The sequence below is a fragment of the Paramacrobiotus metropolitanus genome, unplaced genomic scaffold (assembly GCF_019649055.1).
Source record: "Paramacrobiotus metropolitanus isolate TYO unplaced genomic scaffold, Prichtersi_v1.0 Parri_scaffold0000007, whole genome shotgun sequence".
Taxonomy (NCBI): Eukaryota; Metazoa; Tardigrada; class Eutardigrada; order Parachela; family Macrobiotidae; genus Paramacrobiotus; species Paramacrobiotus metropolitanus.
The window spans coordinates 2,764,102-2,774,257 of NW_026570227.1; the positions used below are offsets into that span (position 1 = coordinate 2,764,102).

Here is a 10,156-nt window from a genome sequence, read left to right on the forward strand (position 1 = left end):
GTACGTATGGGTGGTACCGGCGCTGGTACGCGGACAACACCAATCTTCTAAAGGAAGCGGCGGCTGCTGATGTGTACGCGTTGAACTGGTCCTTTAAGAGTGCCATGTATCAACAAAAAGACTTATATTTACCAGTCGATTGCAATTCGCCTCCATCCGAACAGTCTGATATCATTTAGAGCAGATGGAGTACTCGGTGAATGTCCCTGAATGTCCTTAATCACGTTTCACAGACTTTGATTTACCATACCGCCGGTTAGACCGGAATTACCGTAACCGACATCTCATCACATAAGTTTACTGAGAAGTGGGTGCAGTCATTAAATTTTGTCGAAACGGCTAGACTGGAAATTAAAAAAGGGTCATCTACCAATGTTTCCTTACGTTGACTGTTTACGATTTGATCGCTAACATTAATGCAGACACATACTTCGGTTGCGCATTCAAGATAAAGGTTTTTGCAGCATTTTCATTAAATTTCTTCGTGCGTACGTGTTATGCACGTTTGTTTTACTTAAGTTGTGTTTACGTATCGATCGGTTTCAAGTGTAGTGACTTGTTTTTCAAACAATTCATTGTTTTTGTAATAATTAATTTCCGTATTTCAATAAAAAAGTAAGTTTTATCTCGAAGGTTGGTCAGTGATTCAGTACCATACACGGTACAGATACACGATACACCACAAAAATTTTACCGGTGTTTTGGCCATACAAAATGTCTGCCGGCGTTTCAACATTGGCGATCCAGAATTCTGGACTGGTAATACCGGACTACTCGAGTATACGTTTTTTGAACTGTGCGCGTCCATACATCAGTATTAAATAATACCCTTTCTTCTAAATAGCAACATAAATGTAATGTGACTGCCAACTCGTACTTATAAACTGCAATGATGGGAGTTGATAACTTATCTTATTCGTCGATAATATTCCGGAACAGCAGCGTGCAAAGATGCAGTACACACAGCCGATAGATGCACAATTGCAGTACAATACAGTAATAGAAATCATGACTGATTTACATATACGGTAGTCCAATACATTATAAGTACAACATTACAACAATCACAAACACTGGCAACTACGAAGTATGGGACATTGTTTTCAAAAGAACCGGTTGTCATTCAATGGATCCACATATTGCCAGCGGATATTCGGTAAACACGACTTATGTTTGTGACAGTGTGTCAAAACCGCATTCTGCCCACAAGGAATCTCTTAGTTTTATTGGTTTTCTTACAAATATCTTAAATGTTGTCGGTACGTGGCATGTATGCAGTTGGGTGGTGTACACTGTACAGTGCTATGCCTACATTGACTATGTTTATTTCCGTTGTTGGTCTTTTCATGTTGCCAAAATTGTTGGTTTTTTCATTAGCATCTTCTACAAACCTACCAACGAGTAAGTAACATGAAAAGGCTGCGGCAGTGATTTCCAGATTTTAGATTATGATACAACTTACCGAGCAGATTGGCGAGATTTCATCGATCCCGAAATCCTGGCTAAAGGCAGCGACGCTAGCCTTTACGACACTGACCTGCTGGAAGGCGACATTACCGGACTCGAGGCTCTGCAAGTATTACTGTGACATTAAATAATAGACAGTTAAACAGTGTCATACAAAGATGTGCTAAAATTTATTTCGGGCAACTTAGGCAGAAATTGGTTCAAACGAAATTGTTCATTCGATGTCTCATCACAACGCTTCTTGTTCGGGTTCCAGTTGTCACATGGAGCGGCCAATGCGATTGACAAGGCTGACTCGTTTTGGCCAAACAACACCATCCCATATACATTTTCAAAGAAGCAATTTGCAACGCTGAGTAAAACTTTATCTTAGCAAAAATTACATAATAAAAAAATTATCGGTCGCGTTAGAATGATCTGATTAATTCTAAACTTAATCGTGTCCGAAAATGGGTTAGCGCCACAAGAAATCCGAATTGTGCTGGAGTCTATGGATATTATCAGTCATTTGACCGGGAACTGTATCCAGTTCGTGGAGCGAACAGATGAAGAGGACTACATTAACTTTCAGAAAGGATTGCAGTCAGTACTGCATTGTTGATGAAGTACAATTGTGTTTTGCCCTATTGATGTGAAAGACTTCCTGTTTCGTATTGATTGTAGATGCATGTCAAATATTGGTCGAACGGGCGGTAAACAGACCGTGACTTATGCAACCGGATGTCTGAAGAATCACGGAGATGTCCAGCACGAACTGATGCACACAATGGGATTTTTCCATGAGCACTCCCGAGCTGATCGAGATCAGCATGTTATTATTATCTGGGATAACATTGATGAGAGTAAGATTATAGCTTCGATAATGTTGGAGAAAGTATAGAAACGTCCTCTGCCGCTTTGTACTATCGATAAAAACGCAACCAACTGTTGTTATAACTATGTACTTATTATAAATTGTGGCGTCCACTTGGGTCCTTCTGCGCAAGCCGGCGTGATAAGCGTAATACTGTGGTCAATATTTCCTTGTTTTAGGTGACAAAGAGCAGTTCGCCATACACGAATCCGGGAATACGTACGGACTTCCGTACGACTACGAATCGATTATGCATTATAAGTATAACGCCTTTGCCAAGGACAGTAGTATTCCGACTATTGTACCGAAAGCCAAACGAGCCAAAATCGGACAGAGCGAAAATTTAAGCCCGTTGGATATCACCAGAATTCATCGACGTTTTCGTTGCCCGGTTGCCGCAGCTAGCACGTTCATAGGTACTGTACAAGCTTGTCCGGTAATTTCTTACGAATCAATACAGCGAAATACACAAATTTACGACGTAGTGTAGTGGCAATTGCCATAGGACAAACTCAGCGCTAAATATGTGCTGTTTGTACCTTACCTTTGTACCTTGAAATTACCGGACAAGCTTGTACTTAAATATGCGTACAAGCGGTACAGCAGTGACCAGTCATAATTATGTATTGCATATAATTTAATTGTTATTGATGTTTTTATACACAGTAATGTCTGAGGTGATTATTGTTTGAATGGTAATCAGTTTATCGTTTTAAGGAGGATCAAAGAAAACTTTTAGCACCCCACAGCCACTGGAAACTGACGGTAACTGCGCAAAAATTAATAAGTTTGTCCGAAACTTGTCTTCAATAACTCTAAAACCTCACAGCTACGCAGATTGATACATTGATTACAATACCAAAGATTTCATAATAATCATACTAGCGGACCCAAAGGAAATTGAATTTCGTTAAGTACTGTTTTGCTGTGACACATTTATAGATAGAACTACGACTGTTGTCACTACCAGAAAACGAATACTATTATCCTCCTCATCGGTTTTTGCGCACGCTGACGAGCCATTTCCGACATTTTCCCTTGCTCCGATGCGCGCGGATGAGTGCAAGGCCCAAAACACACAACACTGTCAACCTCCGTGGGAATACCAAGAATGTGCCGCATTTAAAGGATTGTTGATTGTTTGCATGTATGGCTCACCAAGCATCGAAGAAATAACAGCAATGACCACATCCATGTCCAAACCTCCGCTGCGACCAATCGAGATGCACATGGCCGACGGACCAATACTCACGTCGCACAATTTTCGACTCATACAGAAACAAGTCATTGCTTTTGAACTATCAAACTGCGAGAATTCCCGATCACTCGGACGTCTGCCGGCTCTGGGCTTCGCTAACCTGCTCGAACTGAACATAATAGAATGCGATGATTTAGACATTGGGAAGAATGATCTGATATCGTTTCGCAAATTGCGCATATTTACTGTTAAAAGTCGGCCATACTCCAGTTCTCCACCGATTCGCACACTGGAAAAGGACTCCTTCAGCGATTTACCCGATTTGCGAGTGATTTCTTTGGAATATGACTCGAGTCTTCATAGTCAGTCTGCACTGTGATTGTACGTTTACGTGGTACCGACAATGGTGGCAAGATAACACCAGACTACTGCGTGAAGCTACGGTGGGCGCGGTTTACACGTTAAGCGGATCATTTACGAATTCCGTGTATCGCAGGAAGAGCCTGTATTTGCCGATCGATTGCGAATCACCCCCATCCAGTTGTCGGATATTCATTTTGAACAGATGGAATATTCGGTGAATGTGCCGGACTGTCCCTGATCGATTCTCACAGGCTTTACTGTCCAAAAGGTCTTCCGACGGCAACATAGTACTTATAAAGTAAAGACAACATTTTTGTGTCAGAGTAGACCGATCATTCTTAACTGCTTACTTAGTAGTTTATAAATTTTTACGTTTAAAGCGTCTTGATTAATCAGTGTCAGGGCAGCTACAGTGGTGTGTCAATGAGCAGTGAGCACACTGTTGCCAAATTAAACGTCGCACTTTGGCTGTATATTTTTATGGCACCGTTATTACGGATTATTCACGGTCACAGTATTGATTACGGACAACGATAGTCACAATATTACGGGTTATTCACGGTCAGAATATTGATTTACGTACTTAATAACACTATTAATTGTCAGATTTGGCATACTCACAGCCGTCAAATCAAAGATGCATAACAGGCCGCAGCAACTCGACTCTCTCGAAAATTTAAGACCGACAATCTGACCCGTTTGATTACAATCAGATAAATGTCATGAATACCGAATACTTGGAATGTTATTGCAGATTTCTGGCAAATATTGTCCACGACCGTTCTTTTCAAGACTTTTCATGTAACATTCGATTTCATAGAAGTTGGTGCGCTAGCGATCTTCTCCCGTTTGCACACCCGTCGCCACACTTTCACAATATAATCATGCACATTGCGCAAACTTAAGCAGAAGAACACCGGATCCAGCAGCGCCTGCAGCGGGAACAACGTCCCCTGCACATTCCGCAGGGTCTCCAACTTCCGAGGCGGTATAAACTTAATCATCTCATAATAAACCGTACTGGGGATCCAGCAGACTACCGCGCACACCGTGAATAAGGTCAACACCATAAACGGCCGGGACTTCCCGCGTTTCTTTGCGCTCTCCATACCCGGTGCCGGTCGCCGCAGCGTCTTCTTGCGCTTGACCTCCTTCCACAGGAGAAACGGATAGCACACCGGGATGAACACCTTCGGGACTTGGAACACCCACACCGCTGCAAATGTCGACCACCCGAAATGCCCAGGTATGATTAAATAACAACCTCGGGCGTTGGACTGTCGAAACTGCGCTCCGCCGAACACCACCGGCAACAGAAGGATGTGGACGTAAATCGTCATTGCCAAACACAGCAAACCAGCCACCATCGCATTATGACGGTTTTTATAACCGATGGGCCAGAACAACGCCCAGGCCCGGTTGATACTGATGAGGAGGTGGATGTGTAAGGTCACGGCCGCCACGACGTAGATAGAATAAATGTGTACGGTGCAGGCGTCGCTGCCCAGCCACCAGTCTTCTAAGGAAAAAGTCAGGATTTTCAGTGGATTGTCAAGACCGATGAAAATGATGTTGCTGCACAGGAGCGCGATGATGTACTGGTTAAACGGGGTGCGCAAGGTTTTCTCTTTGAGAAGGAGGATCAAGACGCCGATGTTGACGATGAGGGTGGCGGTTGTCATTGTCAGCAGACCGGTCGGGGAAAAGTTGGAATGGGTGTTATTTGTAGAGAGGTTACCAAATGCACGTGAACCATTGTACGCTGCTGTAGAATTGAGAAAAATCGTATTGTACATTGCGGTACACGTTGAACAGCAAAAAGATAACTTATCTAAAGTTTCTGCAAAAGGAATACTTATTAATCGCCCCCAAATTACGTATAACAGCGGATTCTGTATGCGCACTGAATTTTATAATCCGCTGACGTAGATGGAAAACAATACTTTACCCTCGCTTATATTATAGGCATGCTAAGCCCAGGTGCTGTTATGAATATGAAATCATCAGATCAAATTTCTATTAAGGAAATCAGTTAGTCGATGACGGAAGTACACAATATCTGGCCGGAAGCCACGGTACATAATCCCATTGGAAATCCACGGCTTTTTATGATGGGCTGTGTAATCCACGCCGATTTACAAGGAAAACAATTCTTGGAAAAGGGATGGGTGTGATAATTAGTATACGGATGGGATGTGGGTATTCTTGGATGTACTTTGAAGACGGGATGGCGGAAATGTGCGAATGCTTGTGCGTAAGCGCACGAACGAAGCCACCTGGCTCGATAGTTGCCATTTACCAATGTCTTATGCCACCTTCTAATGCTGCCTAACGTCTGCACGCGGTTCGCTGTTCAGTGATTACTTCGGTAACAACGCTGTGGCGCGAGCGTATGTAGTCAAATATTTTTACCGGCGTTCAATAAATTGAGTAAATATTGTTTAAACAATACGTTGAAGCCGGGCAGGGTGAACTACTTCGCAAGTGCCCCCACTGAATTGGCTTCTCAGCAATGTTAGTGCGGTCAGTGAAGCTTGCAACCGCATTCAAAGAAATAATATTTACTAATCAATTACAAAATACGAAAGAAAATGCCACAATCAAATATAAATTACAATACATTACCGCAAAAAGTTAACCTTGCTCTCCATCTAACCGTAGGCGACAAAACCTTTTGATACACCACCGGTACCGTAAATGACTAACGAACTCTCCAATACTTTGTCATTCGCAAAGCACGGTCACGTGATCATGGTGAGGTACGCCTCCTGCACAGCCCATTCGTAGAACAGATCGTCGAACTTGAACCAGCATTGGTAACGCCCGGCATGATTTGCCTGCACCCGTGAAATGGTCAAAGTGGAATAACAGTGGCATGTTCCATCATAGGCGGTATTAATACTCCCATCAAAACCAGTCTTTGCGAAAACACGGGCCTGAAATTCATCGATTCCCTCAGCGTATAAAAGATGGTCTTCGTTACTCAAAAGGAAACGATTTTCAAAACTACCCCTAATCGCTGAATACTTGACATTACATGGGAAACGGGCGGTGTCACCCACTTTGACCGTCACTTTGAGCATCGGTGGCTCATCAAGGATACAGAACAAAAAAAGCTGCTTTGATTTAATAAGCTCAGTTGAAAGAAGTACCGTCAAGAAAGTTTCGCAGCTTTTTCGTATGTCGTATCATCAGACTCGTATGTCAAGCCAAATCAAGCTTAGTTAGAAGATTGTAACAGGCTGTGTATACTTCTAAAAAAAGCAAAGCTGCACACACAACAACGCAAAAGTCGCCCAGCATCTCAACCGCCGCAACACATCCTATAGTGCTAAAAAAACGTATCTAAAAAAGAACACCCCAGGCACAATGCTATTGTGCGCCTTGCCCACAGTGGCACCTGTTGCAGATAGTCGAAGTAAAAAAATAGATTTATAACGAATGCGGTCACTGTAGGTAAAACAATATCCAAGGAAAAACAATGAAAACAAGATTGGCGGAGCATCCATAGGGCCACGGGATTGACTTTAGTGGGTATTTTTATTGTTATTGTCATCATCGTCTGACTCTATCCGGTCTTTCTTGTCAGGCTTTTTCTTAGCATCTGGTCCTCTCTTGGCGCCACCACTGGCTGCACTTGCCCCTCCTTGACGGGCTGCTCCCGTGTCCTTATACGAACGTTTTCTCTTCTCGCCGGGGATTTCTGACATTTTTCCAGCGAGACCTTTTCGAACAAACCGGTGAGAATTCAATAGAAAAAAGAAAACCGTGTAAAAATTTAATTAACACAACAGCTCCAAACTTGCACTGCTTTCAGTCACGCTGAATGTTTAAATCGACGCTTGACAGCATGCTGAAGAATAAACAAGCTGCCTGTATACAGCAGTTCTGCTGTCAAATTATATGGCAGTCAAGCCGGGTTGCACAGTGGCTTTAAGTTCATAAAGGCTATGCAGAATACAGTATTTCTTACAGTATGGCTAAGATCACAAATAATGCAAACCTGGATTTCCAAAAGATTCCTGCAGTTTCATCAGGAAATGCTGCGCAAGGGACGATAATTCTGCCACTCGCAAGTCCTTTATGCCGTCCCAGCACCACTTCTTCCCGCGATACTGCAACGACGACCGCGGATCCGCTGTCTGTGTCGCACAAAGAATCTAGCGCAGCACAAATAGTCTGTCTTCGAAACAGCATGACAATCGCTCACATATTGCGAAGAGTAAAATAATCGATAATACAAAGAAGCAAAGGAGTAAATTTTGGAAGAATTTTGATATTTACGATCAAAATGGAGTTTAAAATTCATTTCTGCGCGCTGAGTACGTTGTGCAACTTTGGATGCCTGAGTACCTCTACTAGGTAGCTCTCAAAATACATATGCAGATATTTGTAAAATTAATACAAGCCATTTTGATTGGAGAAAGACAGTTTCAGCTAAAGACAAAAGTTCTAAACAACGATGATGACAATCGTTTGCAATAGTACGTCAGCAACGTTGGAGCAGTGTTTTTTTATAACAACTCACCTTGCAAGCCGTACTGGTTAAGGGATCAGCCGTATTCCCTTTCAACCACTGCGCTAACGTTTGCTGTTTTCGACCACTCGTCACTGCTAAGCCGGCATTCATCCCTTCCCATAAAGCGCCATCGAAATCCGCATTAACCTTGATGCGCGGCGTCGTAATCTCCATGACCGGTGTCCAGTGAGAAACGTCGCCTTCGGTCCACTCGTTGGTGTAATCCAGATTTACCTCAAAGTTGATCAACTGCAGGGTGTCGCAGGGAAGACCTCGGCACGCTGCCGTGAAATCACCCCAGCGTACGCCAACTTTGTTTCTGTATTCACCGACAGCCGTTTCCGCATCTGCTCGGTGAAACAGACATTCTCGGCGGTCGTCCAGCAGATAGCTGTGGTCACAATGCAGACAGCAACGAGCGCCAATGATCCGAATAACATCCAGTCGAATGTTGCCGATCTGCTGGGTAATATACTGCACCATGTCCAGTATTTCCAGGGTAACTGTGTCTCTCAGCAGCCACGATGGATCGGCCACCGTTAAAGTTTTTGTGGATGGGCGCAAACATTTAAAGATAGGAGCCAGTGTACAGTACAGAAGGCGATCCAGACGAACTGTCTCGTCTTCGCTCCAGGCAATAACAATATTAGCCGTCAGTATGGGCACCTGCAGAATGTTGTCCCACATGGAACACACAATGCGGAGAGAGTTCTGCGTTAGTGTGTTGAGATGCGAGAAGACCTCCGTCCAAAGTTCCACCAATAGCATTGCACTGTCTGACTCGACTTCGGCGACCGAGACGGAAGATGCGGGCGCGCGCAGAAGCCCGGTCAACCATTTCATAAAGCGTCTGGAAGGTTCGTGCTGATATTTCTGGAAAGCAAAGCTAAAACTGTGATTTAATGCGTCCGAGTACAGAGACAGCCTGGTGCAGAGACAGACAGGTTCGCTTGCCGCGTAAACAATACGCCATCTGTTCTAGTTAATACCATAATTATCTCCGCATATTTGCCTTAATATGACTTGTACCAGTAATTAACGTATTCCGAAAGGTAGTAAGTGATTTGTTTTATTCTGTATGTTTGATAACTTACCACCGAATTCTCCTCCTGGATCCTTTCCATCTCTTCAGAGATATTTCGAAGATGAACGTACCAGAGCCGTCCATCCACGACATCCACCAGAGAAAACGCAAAGTAATCAGCAGCGAAACCGGAATCTGGCGCATGAATGTGTAGTTGGTCTCTCAGTTCTTCTGCGGACACTGAGCCACACCAGGCGGGCAACTGGACACTGACTTTCTCGAATTCATCCCTCTCAGTAAGTCTAAAACAGTGCAGAGGCAATCAGTTCAAAGAAAATTTCAAACATAGTTTTCTGTTGCCTACCGACTGCTCAGGTCTCTCTCGCGAACTCGTTCGTCCGGGACGATATCCGTGTGCACCGCCTTGTCCTTGTCGACCCACTGGACAACTACCACGCCGTAATGCTTGCGTAAGTGCTCAGCCGTATACCAAATCCACGGATCGCCGGAATTCTGGCGCATCAGCACTTCGGTGGTAGTGGACTTTGCCGAAGGATAACGATCAGGTGAGAAGATTTTACTGCCGAAGGGGAGGAGACGGCGACCTTCGGCGGAACTTAGAAAGTCAACAAGGAACCCATCATCAGTCACATCTACAACGCGTCCGTGGCGACGCAGACCGTCATCACCCACGACATCGACGCTGTTGGCTGTGTAGATTCCGCACAACAT

At 43.9% G+C, this 10,156-nt stretch overlaps 4 protein-coding genes across 5 annotated transcripts in view; 1 reads left to right on the top strand and 3 right to left on the bottom strand.

Annotated features, from left to right (window-relative positions):
- Positions 1-4,331, top strand: part of LOC129582237 (zinc metalloproteinase nas-6-like) — a 57,356-nt gene extending 53,025 nt beyond the window's left edge. Inside the window, exons 1-8 of one of the 2 annotated variants that reach the window (XM_055473704.1) lie at positions 1,252-1,401; positions 1,470-1,576; positions 1,724-1,823; positions 1,926-2,049; positions 2,131-2,309; positions 2,500-2,736; positions 3,038-3,085; positions 3,263-4,331. In XM_055473704.1, coding sequence (XP_055329679.1) covers positions 1,269-1,401; positions 1,470-1,576; positions 1,724-1,823; positions 1,926-2,049; positions 2,131-2,309; positions 2,500-2,736; positions 3,038-3,085; positions 3,263-3,897 — 1,563 coding nt within the window. In that variant the 5' untranslated portion in view covers positions 1,252-1,268 and the 3' untranslated portion in view covers positions 3,898-4,331. Of the gene's footprint in view, positions 1-1,251; positions 1,402-1,469; positions 1,577-1,723; positions 1,824-1,925; positions 2,050-2,130; positions 2,310-2,499; positions 2,737-3,037; positions 3,086-3,262 lie in introns of those variants that run through there. The other variant, XM_055473706.1, reaches the window with a different exon arrangement.
- Positions 4,332-4,678: 347 nt separating this feature from the next.
- Positions 4,679-5,563, bottom strand: LOC129582174 (allatostatin-A receptor-like). The gene has a single exon (XM_055473612.1). The coding sequence runs from the start codon at positions 5,561-5,563 to the stop codon at positions 4,679-4,681; it is 885 nt and encodes a 294-aa protein (XP_055329587.1).
- A 1,623-nt stretch (positions 5,564-7,186) lies between these two features.
- On the bottom strand, positions 7,187-9,084 carry LOC129582380 (uncharacterized). Its single transcript, XM_055473893.1, has 3 exons — positions 8,410-9,084; positions 7,885-8,041; positions 7,187-7,605 (listed from the first exon to the last, which is right to left on the bottom strand). The coding sequence occupies exons 1-3, from the start codon at positions 8,881-8,883 to the stop codon at positions 7,409-7,411; spliced, it is 828 nt and encodes a 275-aa protein (XP_055329868.1). The 5' UTR covers positions 8,884-9,084; the 3' UTR covers positions 7,187-7,408.
- On the bottom strand, positions 9,047-10,156 carry LOC129582175 (uncharacterized). The gene is made up of 4 exons (XM_055473613.1): positions 9,789-10,156; positions 9,495-9,726; positions 9,174-9,273; positions 9,047-9,066 (listed from the first exon to the last, which is right to left on the bottom strand). Exons 1-4 carry the CDS (start codon positions 10,154-10,156, stop codon positions 9,047-9,049), a joined length of 720 nt encoding a protein of 239 aa, XP_055329588.1.

Excerpts from the sequence above, each read along its gene's own strand:
- LOC129582174 (XM_055473612.1), bottom strand. The coding sequence starts at position 5,563 with ATGACAACCGCCACCCTCATCGTCAACATCGGCGTCTTGATCCTCCTT.
- LOC129582380 (XM_055473893.1), bottom strand. The coding sequence starts at position 8,883 with ATGGTGCAGTATATTACCCAGCAGATCGGCAACATTCGACTGGATGTT. Across the intron at positions 8,042-8,409 it reads TAACCAGTACGGCTTGCAAG|ATTCTTTGTGCGACACAGAC; the intron begins GTGAGTTGTTAT and ends GTGCTGCGCTAG. Across the intron at positions 7,606-7,884 it reads GGAATCTTTTGGAAATCCAG|GTCTCGCTGGAAAAATGTCA; the intron begins GTTTGCATTATT and ends TTGTTCGAAAAG.
- LOC129582175 (XM_055473613.1), bottom strand. The coding sequence starts at position 10,156 with ATGTTGTGCGGAATCTACACAGCCAACAGCGTCGATGTCGTGGGTGAT. Across the intron at positions 9,727-9,788 it reads GAGAGAGACCTGAGCAGTCG|ACTTACTGAGAGGGATGAAT; the intron begins GTAGGCAACAGA and ends GCACTGTTTTAG. Across the intron at positions 9,274-9,494 it reads TCCAGGAGGAGAATTCGGTG|AAATATCAGCACGAACCTTC; the intron begins GTAAGTTATCAA and ends TTTGCTTTCCAG.